Below are 15,297 nucleotides of genomic sequence, written 5' to 3' on the forward strand. Positions count from 1 at the left end.
GCTGACTCTGCGCTATCATTATCTACATAAATTCAGCAGTATTATGATACTCATAATCATAACAATGATATATTCTAAACTTCCAGGGTACTTTTAAGTAAAACATGCAATCATGTCTCTGTTGGCAATAATTAGTAATAACTAAGATTTGTTTTTTTCACAGTTAGTCGAGGAGCTGACACAGAGGAGCGATTGGTGGAACACCTCCTAAATCCTGCGCACTACAACAAACTGATTCGTCCAGCGACAAACGGCTCAGAGTTGGTGACGGTGCAGCTGATGGTCTCACTGGCCCAGCTTATCAGTGTGGTGAGTACAATTTTCCAGCATGGATCTTAAAAAAAATAAAAAGTGTATAAATTACACTGTATATTACAGTATATGGATAAAAGCATATTTTTTCATTGCCATCAACCGCTTTGTCCTGGTCAAGGTCACAGCAGGTCCAGTTTCACTGAAAAAACAATAAGTGCAAGCCAGGAACGCCAATTCATCGCAAGACTTTAGCCATTCCTCCTCTAAGATAGCCCCGCTGAGATTCTAATCTGTATCACAGTGGTGGGCAAACATAAGATCACTGCCCCGCCAAGCACCGCATTAGTATGGAGCCATATTAATGCCCCTCCACCCAACAGCTATAACAGCCTGCAATTGTGCTCGATTATTGGAAAGAGCATTTGTAAGCTTTTTAAGTATTGCAGTTCTATACTTTGGCCATCTAGTGTAGATGTTAAGAATTACATTTGTATTCTTAGCAGTACTGATCATTTACTACACTGCTCACCGAACCCTCACCGCTAATTGGATTGGCTGTAGTGTACTATGTCTTTAGTGCATTGTAAATCACCAGCCATGTTATCTAGGCAGTAGGCTGGGGGCTAATGCTTTATAATGAATCTCCTGGGGTTTGGTGGAACTGATTGTGGAATGAGTCGGGATTATTTATGATTTTACAACCTGTCCCTCCTGATATCAAGCCTGAAGCATACCTGCATTCAAAAACTGTGTAATCAAATATACATGGCAAACCCCATCAGGGGTGCAGTGCAGCTCAGCGTTGTGTATGGAGAGACACACCCTGAGAGCACTCTTTTCTCATCTCTGTGCAGGCGCCATCAATCAGCCAGCAGAGGTCGTAATTGCACCAGTCATGAGAGAGAGAGAGACCCCTTCCGACTTAGTCCCACCCATCTGAACAACAGGCCAATCGTTGTTCATATGGCCGCTCAGTCTTAGCCGGCAGGCAGAGCTGAGATTCGATATGATGTATTCGAGATCCCAGCTCTGGTTCCAGCGTGTGTTTTTACCGCTGCACCACCTGAGCAGCCATTTATTAGGATTTTAACATCATGTTTTACTCTCTTTTATAGTATTTTATAAAATGTCATTTTTTGGGGGGAAATTGCATTTGAAATAACAATGTTAGTATGTTAGTCTTATAGTTCGTGTTTCAATTGTTGCATTAAGCACAAATAATGGTTTGTTTGTTTATTAGGATTTTAACGTCATGTTTTACACTTTGGTTACATTCATGACAGGAACGGTAGTTACTCATTACACAAGATTCATCACTTCTCAAGGTTATATCAAACACAGTCATGGACAATTTAGTGTCTCCAGTTCACCTCACTTGCATGTCTTTGTATTGTGGGAGGAAACTGGAGCACCCGGAGGAAACCCACGCGGACACGGGGAGAACATGCAAACTCCACACAGAAAGGACCATGACCGCCCCACCAGGGATCAAACTCAGGACCTTCTTTCTGTGAGGCGACAGTGTTACCCACTTAGCCACCGTGCCGCTTGCGTTTGACATTTAAACTACAAGTAAAGTAAATGGTGGCACATTATACATTAAAAAAGAGCATTCTTCATTCTTTCTCGCATGTTTGAAAAAAAAAGATTAGCCAGTCACACATCTAGCCAAATATCAGAATACCAGAAGCTTAGTGCTAAGTTAACTAAAACCATTCATAACATGATGCAGAGCAGTTATTTAAACCATTTTAAAATGATTAACACACATACACACAATCACCTACAGCTTTGCTTGCATAAATGTAACTCAAATGTTTCCTCTTTTTCTCTCTGTATTTGTGAACAGCATGAGCGAGAGCAGATCATGACTACTAACGTCTGGCTCACTCAGGTCAGTTTCTGATTCTAAAATACACTTAAGTATAAACAAGTATTCAACAACCATAGATATAAATTAAAGCTATGATTGTAAGCAGCAGTGATGATTGGTGTCTAACCTTAAGTATTCTTGTTGTTAATTCTTGTTGCAAGTATTCTTGTTGTAAATTTTTTGTTCATATATACACCGATCAGTCATAACATTAAAACCACCTCCTTGTTTCTACACTCACTGTACATTTTATCAGCTCCACTTACCAAATAGAAGTACTTTGTAGTTCTACAATTACTGACTGTAGTCCATCTATTTCTCTACATACTATTTTAACCAGCTTTCAACCTGTTCTTTAATGGTCAGGACTCCCACAGGACCACTACAGAGCAGGTATTATTTAGATGGTGGATGATTCTCAGCACTGCAGTGACACTGACATGGTGGGGGTGTGTTAGTGTGTGTTGTGCTGGTATGAGTGGATCAGACACAGCAGCGCTGCTGGAGTTTTTAAACACCGTTTCCACTCACTGTCCACTCTATTAGACACTCCTACCTAGTTGGTCCACCTTGTAGATGTAAAGTCAGAGACAAACGCTCATCTATTGATGCTGGTTGAGTTGGTCATCTTCTAGACCAGGGGTCCTCAAACTTTTTAACTTAAGGGCCGGATTACTGTTCTTCAGTGTTTCGGGGGGCCGGACCGCAGATGAAATAGTAAACACACCCCAAAAAAAGCTATTTACTATGTATACTGGATGTATTGTCTGCTGTGTATAACTGTAGTATAATTTTACTTCATAATGATAATGCAGACATTTTATTTATTTTAATCATTTCCATTATCCCAACTCATACAATGTTTCCCCAAAAAAGTGTGAACTGTGAGTCTGCTTTTGCCTGACGAGACAGTCAGCATCAGGTTCCATATTTGTTACTGCCAGTCATAATAGGTAATAAGTGTTGATGAGTCTGAATCTGGTTGGAGATTTAAGGTGTTTAAACTTCGATAAAGTCTGCTCACAGGTACAGTGGTACCTCGGTATACGTCCTTAATTCGTTCCAGATCCTTGGATTCATACCAAACAGGACGTATACCAAACGAATTCTTCCCATTAGAAATAAAGGGAAAATGATTAATCCGTTCCATGAAAAAAAATCCTATTGTTATTGGCATATTATACGTTGATGGTGTTGTATAAAATAATGTATAAAACGGATAGTTCCGGTCCTAAAATCTGATTGGCTGAGCCGCGTTCGAAGCCGCTGTAAAATCACCGATATAAGCGCACCTATGACCACCTCACATCATTCCATATTAATACGCCACTGAAAAGAACAAGTACAACCTTGGTTGAACACTATTTTAAGTCATGTACTATACATGGAAATGTCCAGATTAATATAAACAGTAATCCTGATCATTAAGCGGGTGTTTCGTCCAAGAAATAGTGTAATAGTTTGCGAATGTTATGTTCGCCCTCATGTTGCCTAGCAATACGGCACACCGTTAACGCTCGTGGCTTTGTCTCGCGGTCAGTCATCTCTCTATTGATACGCACAATCACTCCTCTCGCCGAACCCACCATGCTTGGAGCGCCACCCATTGGATCGCTGCCGTATAATCTACGGAGGCTCCAGGTGGCCAATTTTTGTTTTTTCTGTTATTTTTTTTTCGCTATAATACTGTGAGTTTAAAGATGAACAGGGGCCAGACAACATGTATTGCTACTGTGGTTAAAGGGGCCGGTCAGATGAAACCAACGGGCCGTATACGGCCCGCGGGCCGTAGTTTGATGACCCCTGTTCTAGACCTTCATCAGTGGTCATGGGACACTGCCCATGGGGCGCTGTTGGCTAGATATTTTTGGTTGGTGTACTATTCTCAGTCCAGCAGTGACAGTGAGGTGTTTAAAAACTCCAGCAGCACTGCTGTGTCTGATCCACTCATACCAGCACACCACACACTAACACACTACCACCATGTCAGTGTAGTGCTGAGAATGATCCAACACCCAAATAATACCTGCTCTGTGGTCATCCTGGGAGAGTCCTGACCATTGAAGAACAGGGTGAAATCAGGCTAAAAAAGTATGTAGAGAAACAGATGGACCACAGTCTATATGGTAAGTGGAGCTGATAAAATGGACAGTGATTGTAGAAACAAGGAGGTGGTCATAATGTTATGCCTATTGGTGTATGTTTGGATGCACAACAATGAGGTCGGATAAAGTTTGGTTTTGTTTGAAACAGGTGTGGGGGTAGCACACTGGGGTAAATGTTTCAGACATTGACTCTGACTTTGATGTACTGTAGGGCTAGCTCACATTTTTATGCATAGATTTGAAACTGCTGATGTCCTGAAGGCCTCCAGCTCCAGCCAAATACTCTGGTATGTTTCTCTGGCTGCCATGTATACCACACATCAATAGTTAAGTTTGTTCACCTGGGTGTGGCTGTTGGAGTAGGTGTTGTTGACTTTTACTCTAAAGTGTCTCTCCCCTAAGAAGTCTTTCATAATACAGTGGAGTCAGTCTCTGAAGCCCATGCAATAGAGATAACCTCAGTATCCCGAACCTCCATGTGGTGTAGGACACATTCTCAATGAGGGAAATTATGGCTTGTTCCTTTCTAATGAAGGCATTCCATGACTCAAGATTGTCTGTAGTACCTCCTCCTTATGCAGAATCCGCTCTGGGCCTCAGTAATTGCACCATCAGCTTCAAGCTGTGGGCCTATAATTATCCAGATTATTATGGTCCTTGTCTGGCTCGGGGATAGGGATGATGGTGGCTTCTGTCCAACCTTCTCTGCAGTCGCAGCATGTGATGTTGCTCTTACATACTGCCGACTGATGTCCATACCTCTGTCACGTGAAACATCAGATAGGGTTTGGGATAAATAGGTCTAAATTCACTCCTTGGTAGCACATTAGAATATTGGCAGAGGACAATGGTTTGCACAAAGGTCAGGGTGTAGGTGTTTGTTTGGATAATTTGTCCCTGTCTGCTTACTGTAATGTGTCTTCCTCCTTCATGTTTTCCAAGTCCCATGTCACAAAGGTTTTTACACTTAAAAGGTTATCTGCTTGTACTTTCATGGCCCACTTAACCAGGAGTTGTCCTGACCTTAGCCTTTTGTCCCAGCAATTCCCAGTATGCCCTTTTGTATTGCAAATGGGGAAAGCTTGGATAGCTGCATTTCGGGTACCAGTAATTCCATAACAATGAACCTTGGCCAGTTCTCATTCAGCATGATAAGGACCAGGACCAAAAGCAATACTTTGTCTATATTGTAGTCTATCAGCTTTTGTTTTGGGTTCATTTTAGTATACATAATTGAAGCATTCAATATTTGTCACCCTTATTTCACACTTACCTACACAACAAGGGGACGCACAGAGCTATAGAAGTCCAGCAGTTGTGCACTAGGGATATTCGGGTGACATATGAGCAACTGACGTTATTGTCTCTCGAATGGCCCTAAACAAACACCTTCTAGGGATCTCAGATAAGATATAACCCAGAACAAGACTTGACCAGCCAATTGACTGGAGCGAGCCCCTCCAACCTCCTATCTATGTAAAGTAGGAGCCAAAGTGCTATTTTGGGCCAATGGCAGCCACAGCATACCTCTTCCTCCGCAGACACAGGTTGCACCTTACGGCCATCAAGGTGTCCCTTTCATTGGACTCTTACCCACGGCAAGAGGGTGCTGAGGACCTATTATGCCTCAGTTCCCCACAAGGCACCTTTGTTTATAATTTATGCTCACACACGGACATCAACAAAGACATCAATTGAACACACTGATTAGGCCTGTCATAATCATTACAGTTGTAATTATTTAAAGCTAATTATAATTTTCTTTGCTGTAACTACCTTTGTTTATAATAATGTAATTATTTAAAGCTAATCATATTTTTTTAAGATGACTGCAGCTATCACGTTCCACAGTTTTACATTTGTATGCATTGGCAATAAAACAGGTTTACTATCAGTGAGTTTATTCATTTAATCAAATGTCTGTCTCCATATTTAAATCATTATTGTCAATAATGTTAATTAAACTATGTAATAGTACTTTTTTATTTTTTTATAAGTGCTTCTTGTATTTCAGCAAAAGGAATTTTATGTTTCAGTTAAAAAAAAAAAAAAAAAAAAAGACTTTTTTCCATATTAATTCATTTGTAGAAGAGAAATATTCCAAAACAGCTTGAGAGAAAAAGTCTGACAGGAGACATTTATATGCTGTAGGACTCCTCCGAACCAATGTGAGAGCCACCTTTAAATGAAGAAAACATGAAACATTAAAAAGTCTACACAGGAGTCTACACAGGAGTGGCCAATTTTCTATTTTATTTATGCATTTTTCTCCCAATTTAGCGTAGTTAATTTGTCTTCCGCTGTTGGGGGATCCCTGATTGCAGTCGAGGTGGGTATATTGCTGCTCACGCCTCTGACAACCCACGCACAACCTTAGCAGAACCCTTTTTCACCTATGCACTCTGCCAATTAGGGTCCTTACACAGTGTTTGAAGACCCCACCCACATAGTCCGGTCAACCCGCCCTAGCAGAGATGTCTCTGCTGCAGGCACTGCCAATTATGCCCGCTAGATGGCGCCCAGTCGACCTGTGGCAACGTTGAGTTTCGAACCGAGGAGTTCAGATTCTAAAACAATCTTTAAAACTGTTGACATCTTTAGCTTCAGTGTTTACGATTCCACAATACGAAAGAGACTGGGTGAAAATGGGATTTATGGGAGACTGCTAAGACAAACATCAATGCATGTTTAACATTAGTGAACATTTTAATAAATATAGTATTGCATAGTATAAACACTATACCAACAAACATAGTAGTAGTATTGTAATGGTGTGGGGGTCTTTGCTGCACCCGAAACAGGATGAAAACAATACATTTTACACACTATCAGGAAAATTCTTTAAAAAAGTGTAAGGTCATTTGTTTGTGAATTGAAGCTGAGGTGGAATTGGAATATGTATCAAAACAGGGAAAAGTTCACAGTTCAATAAAAGGGCAAAATATGGACCAATGGCATCATGATTCCTGTGTTAAACAGGCTAAGAAACTTTTACTGATTGATCATGGACTTTCTGGTTTAAAAGACCACAGCAATTATTGGGAGTTGTATTAACCCTTTAATAGTCTCGCCAAATAAATACTGTTTAAAACAATATTTATTTGCAGTTCTTAAGTTTGTTGGGCCTATACCAACAACAAACAATTAAAATTGTTTATTGTTTACCAGTGAACACAGTATTTTAATGAGCCTCTACCGAACAGTTGAGATGATCACAAAAATGACATAGGTTAGAAAGGCTGTTTTCTTAAAACCATTAACCAATATTTTGGAGTTGAACACGTCAACCAAGGACTGATGCGGCCCAAACAAGATTATTTAAATACAGCTTATTTTTACCCAAGTACTTAGACTCAAATGGTTGAGCAGACCATTAAAGGGTTAAGAGTATTCCCTTCTAGCATATTACAGACAGTGGTGTCATTAATCTAGTTTTCTCTAGTTTACTTGCATTATCTTGCTTATGGATTTAGGAAATGAGTGGGAATGTTTTTTATTTAAAAATTTTAAGTTCTCATGCTTTATGGTCTGCAATCATTCACTGTGACAGGCTGGCAATAACAGTGGAGGCACTTATTTTTTCACAACACTATATAATTCATCTCTTCTCACCTTAGCATGAATTAACCCAGGGTCAGTAGCACCTGAGCTATGGTGGGCAATGGCAGATCAATCATGTGATCAGATTTTCATGGTTATGAAATGCAGCTTGGCAGGAGTACTGCCTGCTGTCAGTAAAAGCTGCTACACTGCATCCTGACTGTCATACCAACTATTCAGCCCTGTGTGGGAGTGAAAGCTGAAAGAGAATTATTTTAAAGGGCTTTTTGATTAAATCTCAACAAGAAAAGTGTATAATTATTACTATCACTAGATAATTGTTACTTTTTTGTTCTATTTGAGTGGGTGTTTTGATGACAGCTATTAGTTATGGCTCTTTAGCCTCCTCATCTTGAGTATCAATCACATTTTATGGGCTCATGCTGTTACTTCTGTCATCTAATGAAGCACAGTAAGTCATCGCTTCCAGTTAGCAGCTACAAACACATCCAGCTAACACGATTTTTATTTTTGCTGTGGAATCTGCCGAGATCTAGATTTATTCTTTTTATTTTGGTGTTTCCATTGTATGGCATAAACAATGTACCAGCAGTTTACAATCTTGCTGTGACTTTAGCAGTTTGGCTATGGCCAAAATGTAGTTTAATTATTCTTTCGGATTTCACTTGCTTTCTACTAAGTTTAATTAATTGAGTTAGTTCCCCTGTGCGAGGTTCAATCACATTTTTGCCAATTGTCTAACTTATTGTGGTGCCAGGAGTCCTGACCTCAGCATCTGTGACTTACAGGGTGAATTGGAGCTCTAACAATGGTTTAGTGGAGTCCTGAAGTCACACACTGCTAGGAGAATTCTTTTTGTACACAATATTTAAACATTTCTGGAATTTTCCTAGATTATGATGGTGTTCCTATAAAATCGTTATTGTGACTCCTCGACTGATTATATGGTTTAAGACAGGGGTGTCAAACTCAGTGTCACCGAGGGCCACATCTGCATTATGGTTGTAATGTATCCTGCTGTGACTAAGTCTTGGACAATTTGTTGTTTTTCTTGGAGGCTAAATTCTGTATTTGGTGTCAAAATGCCAAATTTATACTGTATATTTATAATGTATATCTACATTTATATTGTACTCCTTTACCACAGACACGACTTGTATTCACTTTTCCATCTTTCATTAAATTCTCTTCCTTCTGCTTTAGTTTTCTCCTCTTGTACATATTGGGATTATTTGCAAATATTTCTGAACATCACTTGTTGGAATACCGTTAATCGCTGATGTGGAAACACTGCCATTTGGTGGCGGGATGCAGTCGGCATGCATTGTGGGAGCAGTTTATGTACGATTTTACAGTGTTTTTAAGACAATCACACGTCTTTTAAGCTCTCGCGGGCCACATAAAATGATGTGGCTGGCCAGATTTGGCCCTAGACCTTGAGTTTGACACATGTGGTTTAAGATTTTATTTAACAGGGCTTAAAGTAATTCTGGTTGTGTTTAATTATCTAAATTGGCATATGAATTAAATTTGTTTACACGGTTGAGTGATTAACGAAAGAAAAAATACCTTTTTTCACAAGGTCACATGATTGTTCATTAACTTAGTTTCTTTAAAAAATGGAATCTGTTGTGTTTTATGTAATTGTTCTCTTTGAGTTATATGATTTATTTAGCAAATGGATGTCATACAGCTAACAGATATCATTCAGTGTGACAAATATACACAGTATATAATTTAAGTTATAAAATTAAATTCTCCTAGTTATTGATTTTGGTTGTTTCATAAATTATAGCATAAAGCATAAAATATATACTTTCACATTTGTGGTTTTTGCGAACGTCTGTCATGTCAGTTTTTCAAGCGAGGTCCATTAAGACATGATTTGACGAGTTTCTGGCAAAAAACACATAGTTTTTGTGGCCCTTCCAAAAAAGTGTATGCTATTATTGTTTATTTATTTATTAGGACTTTAACATCATGTTTTACACACTTGGTTACAATTATGACAGGACAGGTAGTTACCGGTTACACAAGATTCATAATTGTCGAACACAGTCATGGACGATTTTGTATCTCCAATTAACCTCATTTGTTTTTGGACTGTGGGAGGAAACCGGAGCTCTCGGAGAAAACTTTCAGGGAGAACATGCAAATTCTACACAGAAAGGACTCCATCTGAATGTAGGCTATAGTTATTAATGCCCATGGGTACTGAATGAAATATCTAACAAGAACATGGTCAGGTATCTACAAACGATACCACAGAAACAAAAGGTTTTCCACACCACAGCATATGGTAGGTATACCAGAGATGTTCACAAGTCACAAAATACGAGTCCGAGTCAAGTCACGAGTCTTTAGGCTAGAGTCCAAGTCAAGTCATGAGTCAATATAATATACACAAAACATATATTGGAAATGTAGCATAGAAATAAACAAATAATATGTCAGTTCAGATAAAAAACAACAACAGATTAGCAACTGTATTTTGCCGTTTTACTTAGTGCCTTTACTTTCCTAGTCATTGTGCAAATGAATGTAATTTCCGTAACAAGAAGGTACCAGTTAAAAGCTTAAACTGATACGTTTTGTTTTCATTGCAAAACAAAAGCGCACGATAAACCCCGGCACAGCGGCCAAATGTGGAATGTTGTCCCATTAGGAATATAATCCGTTATTTTGTAAATGTGCTTATTATTAAAAACCTCCAAACTTTTCCCGGTTGTGAAGTAAAACATGAACTCGTTAGAAAGCCAATCAAGCGTTTCATTGACACATCATCTGTGTGACGCAAACTGAATAAATGCAAATGCAAATTTAAATCAGAAGGTCTGATTGGTTCAGAAAGCAGTCTTTCAACCACTAGTGCCAATTCTGTAGGAGCATTCCATTCACCCCAGTTGTTCCTGTGAAGTGCACTACGTAGGTAACACATGCTGACGCTAGGGACTCTTGTTGTTTACGAGTAATTTTTTTGCGAGTCATGAGTCGAGTCCGAGTCATTTGAAACAAGTCCAAGTCATTTGAAACAAGTCCGAGTCCAGTCTGAAGTCGCTGTGTGTGCGACTTACGTGACTCGAGTCCCCATCTCCGAGGTATATAAAAGTATTATAAAAGTAGCAACAAGGTATAAGCTGGCTTTCATTGTACTGTATAATTAAGGTTAATGTATTAACGTGGGCAGTTGTAGCCTAGAGGTTAATGTACTGGACTAGTAAGCAAAAGGTTGCTGGCTCAAACCCCACCAGGTTTCCACTGTTGGGCCACTGAGCAAGGCCTTTAACCCTCAATTGCTTAGACTGTATAAAGTTGCTTTTGATAAAAGCGTCTGCTAAATGCCAAAAATGTAAATGTAAAATGTTACAGTGAGTGTTTGTCACCTGGTTGAATTTGACTGTACTGACATGATTGATTTATTTGGCTGTGTTCAGGAGTGGCAGGACTACCGTCTCATCTGGGACCCGGAAGAGTTTGATGGTATGAAGAAGGTCCGTCTTCCCTCTAAACACATATGGCTGCCAGATGTTGTCCTCTATAACAAGTAAGTCAATTCTACCTTTTCATTTTGAAAGGGGGGGTCAAGTTCCACGACCTGCACCTTTAATAAAGAAGGCCTCTGCAAACACCTTTCTTTCTGTTCCAGTGCTGACGGCATGTATGAAGTATCCTTCTACTCCAACGCTGTAGTCTCCTACGACGGCAGTGTGTTCTGGTTACCACCTGCCATTTACAAGAGCGCTTGCAAGATCGAGGTGAAGCACTTTCCATTCGACCAACAGAACTGCACGCTGAGCTTCCGCTCGTGGACTTATGACCGCACAGAAGTGGACCTGGTGCTGCGTGCTGATGTGGCCAGCATGGATGACTTTACACCAAGTGGTGAATGGGACATCATTGCTCTGCCAGGGCGCCGCAACGAGAACCCATCAGACCCAGCCTACGTGGCCATCACATATGACTTTATAATTCGCCGTAAGCCACTTTTCTACACCATCAACCTCATAATCCCATGTGTTCTGATCACATCACTGGCCATCCTCGTATTTTACTTGCCATCGGACTGTGGCGAGAAGATGACTCTGTGCATCTCTGTGCTGTTGGCACTCACCGTCTTCCTGCTGCTCATTTCCAAAATTGTCCCACCCACATCTCTGGATGTGCCACTCGTCGGAAAGTACCTGATGTTCACCATGGTTCTGGTCACCTTCTCAATAGTCACCAGCGTATGCGTGCTCAATGTTCACCACCGCTCTCCAACCACCCACACCATGCCCCCCTGGGTTAGGGTGGTCTTTCTTGATAAGCTTCCTGCCCTGCTCTTTATGCGCCAGCCCAGGAACAGCAGTGAGCGCCAGAAGCTTCGCCAACGGCGCCATGCCAGTGAAAAGGAAAGTGGTGAAACATGCACATGCTATGTGAATCGTGCCTCTGTCAAGCAGTTTGCAGGAGAGGTGGGCGAGGGAGGAAGAGATTCTACTGATGCACTAAATGGCTTGAGGGACGGAGGGTGCGAGGGCACCTCAGCTGTGCCCAGAGCGAATCAACAGCCTTCTACTCCACTCACAACTCCGCTCACTCAGGGCATTCTGGGGCAGGCATGTCCGGGCTTTGAAGAAGCTGTGGATGGCGTGCGTTTCATTGCCAACCACATGAAGTGTGAAGATGATGATCGCAGCGTGAGTCACATCTTAATTTTTTTAGCTTACATCCATATAGGCTTAAATACCTATTGACTTCCTATTTGTCACACAGGGCACTACATAGGGTGTAAAAGGCATTAGGTTACTTGATAGACATCCTATTGCTAAACCCAGGCCATTAATATCCCAGAGGTGTTTAATGTGGTTAAAGTCAGGGATTTGTACAGGCTACTGGAGTCTTGCAAACCCCTGGTGGCTACATTTGTGGAAACATCTTTTTTAACATGCCATCTACAGGCTTTCTAAAATTTAAAATGCTGCCACCTTCTGCAAATCTTTAACTGTGATCCTTGTAATTTTGGCCTTTTTGACCATCCCTCTTACTGTCCATGTCCCTATCAGAGATGGGGACTCTAGTCTGCGACTCGAGTGCGAGTCGCACATAAGTCGCACACACAGCAACTTCAGACTTCAGCGCTTCTTCAGAATTGGCGCTAATGGTTGAAGAACCAATCAGACCTTCTGATTAAAATTTTTTGTAAGAAATGCTGTTATTTGCATTTATTCAGTTTGCGTCACACGGATGATGTGTCAATGAAATGCTTGATTGGCTTTCTAACGAGTTAGTGTTTTACTTCACAACCGGGAAAAGTTTGGAGGTTTTTAATTATAAGTACAGATTTACAAAATAACGGATTATATTCCTAATGGGACACACGGTTATACATTTAATAGCATCTGAAAGAACATAAGCTAAGGTAAGCAGTGGTTATGATTTTATTTTTTGCTGTGTTTTGGATTTTGGCCGCTGTGCCGTGATTTATCACTCACTTTTGTTTTGCGATGAAAACAAAACGTATCAGTTTCAGCTTTTAACTGGTACCTTCTTGTTACAGAAATTACATTCATTTGCAAAATGACTAGGAACGTAAAGGCACGAAGTAAAACGGCAAAATACAGTTTTGTAGTTGTTTTTTTATCTGAACTTACATATTGTTTATTTCTACGCTACATTTCCAATATACTGTATGTTTTGTGTATATTTTGACTCGTGACTTGACTCTGACTCTAGCCTAAAGACTTGTGACTTGACTCAGACTCTAGCCTAAAGACTCACGGCCTGACTTGGACTCTAGCCTAAAGACTCGTGACTTGACTTCGTATTTTGTGACTCTGGTCCCTATCCACACAATTTCATATCAGGACCCTAACCAGGATATGCAGTGAAAAAGGTAAATAAAAAGTTGCTTTCATAGATGGGTGTATACATCTTAATGGCATGTGGACACCAGTTTTATCTGCCAGGTTAATGACCCATGATTGCTAGTAGAGCATTACGATGAAGTAAATTGTGCAAACATTGACATTTTTTCCCAATGGTAATCTTTACTGTCTAAACAATCTGCTTTTAAATACATTTTCCTACATACCATTTTCCTTTTCCCTATTGTAAATTGATACTTTTCCACTCTCCATCCCGCCACCCTCCCTACCTTTAACCTGCTGTCTTTATCACTTTCACAGGTGAGTGAGGACTGGAAATACGTTGCTATGGTGATCGATCGCCTGTTCCTCTGGATCTTCATCTTTGTGTGTGTTTTCGGTACGGTAGGAATGTTTCTGCAGCCGCTCTTTCAGAACTCCTCAAAGACTGTCATCAACACGCCTGGGTGACCGATCAGGCAACCCCACAGCACAGACTCTGACCAGGACCAGGAGAGGGATGGAGAAAGAGATAGAGATGAGAGGGAGGAGAGAGGGAGAAAAACTGGTTCATGTCTGACTCTGAACACTGAGGTTCATACACTGATTTTCAAGGACTGTCTAAGCACTAATAATAGCAACAGAATTAACCTACAATGTGGTTGTACCACTTCTTGGCAAATCCCCTCTCTCCTCCCAATAAGCAACTGACTGTACTGAGGAAAGACCGGAAAAACACGCCGCTCAGCCAGCCAATCAAAGTCTTTCTCTGCACGCAGACTGCAAGAATGAGCCATCTTCACCAATGAGCTCCACCATCATACAGCTTTCTTAACATACTAACAACTGCTGAATATATGTAAAATGGAAAAGTGGTGTTTGTCATCTTTTTTCATCTTTTTTTTAAGTAATAATCTTGTTTTTTATTATGAAATAGTTTTGTTTGTGGTTTTGTTTCCTCATTTAATTTTGTTGATTTATTTATTTTTTATACATTTTCTATTAGTTTTTACTTGTAGTAATTTTACATGTATTTTAAAAGTAGTGGATTTTTTGGGCTGAATAAATAGATGAATAAATAAATACATAAATACACACAGCACAAAGCACAGTGAGTAAAAACTAGTCTTCGTCCACTTTTGTATATGTTATTTAATCGACTTTCAGTGCATTAATCCAGTTACAATGTATACACATCATTTTTTGACTTTGAACACTAAATATTATTACAAAATATGTATTTTTTATATAAGTATAATCAAGGGTTTGTTGAAAAGACTAAATTGATAAGGCAAATATTCTGTATATAAAAAATATATAGGTTACATAAAATATTAATGCTGCAAATTCAAAAAAGACGTTGCCAGTTGTAAAGCTTTTACGCAACAGGTAGTATAAAGGTCAATGTAAAGAAGCTACCTAAAGTTCTCAGGAACAAAACTGTTTAACACCAGTTGAATGAAACAGCTACAAAGCCACAGTAAACACTTTAAAACATCTAATAAATTCACTTGGTTTGATCAAATTAAAAAAAATTCATTAAACCCCAGGGACAGGTGTGCCAAGATTTAACACACTTTCAGACCAGAGATAAAAAGGTAAGACACCAGCAGTCACGTGAGTCACTGCAACAATTTTTGCAGGGTGACCTAAAAGC

At 39.9% G+C, this 15,297-nt stretch overlaps 1 protein-coding gene across 2 annotated transcripts; it reads left to right on the forward strand.

Annotated features, from left to right (window-relative positions):
- Positions 1-264: 264 nt before the first annotated feature.
- Positions 265-14,487, forward strand: chrnb2 (cholinergic receptor, nicotinic, beta 2). Of its 2 annotated transcripts, none has more exons than XM_062991886.1 (6): positions 265-309; positions 2,105-2,149; positions 11,229-11,338; positions 11,441-12,248; positions 12,345-12,473; positions 13,962-14,487. In XM_062991886.1, exons 1-6 carry the CDS (start codon positions 280-282, stop codon positions 14,109-14,111), a joined length of 1,272 nt encoding a protein of 423 aa, XP_062847956.1. In that variant the 5' UTR covers positions 265-279; the 3' UTR covers positions 14,112-14,487. The 2 variants fall into 2 exon arrangements, with proteins under 2 accessions (XP_062847956.1, XP_062847957.1); XM_062991887.1 differs by having other exon boundaries at positions 11,441-12,219; positions 12,322-12,473.
- Positions 14,488-15,297: the final 810 nt, after the last annotated feature.

Source organism: Trichomycterus rosablanca, chromosome 3, assembly GCF_030014385.1.
Source record: "Trichomycterus rosablanca isolate fTriRos1 chromosome 3, fTriRos1.hap1, whole genome shotgun sequence".
NCBI lineage: Eukaryota > Metazoa > Chordata > Actinopteri > Siluriformes > Trichomycteridae > Trichomycterus > Trichomycterus rosablanca.

Bases quoted from the DNA above. Each gene is read 5' to 3' on its own strand.
- chrnb2 (XM_062991886.1), top strand. From the start codon at position 280: ATGGTCTCACTGGCCCAGCTTATCAGTGTG. The intron at 11,339-11,440 runs GTAAGTCAATTC...TTTCTGTTCCAG, and splicing joins GATGTTGTCCTCTATAACAA to TGCTGACGGCATGTATGAAG. The intron at 12,249-12,344 runs GTGGGCGAGGGA...GCGAATCAACAG, and splicing joins TCAAGCAGTTTGCAGGAGAG to CCTTCTACTCCACTCACAAC.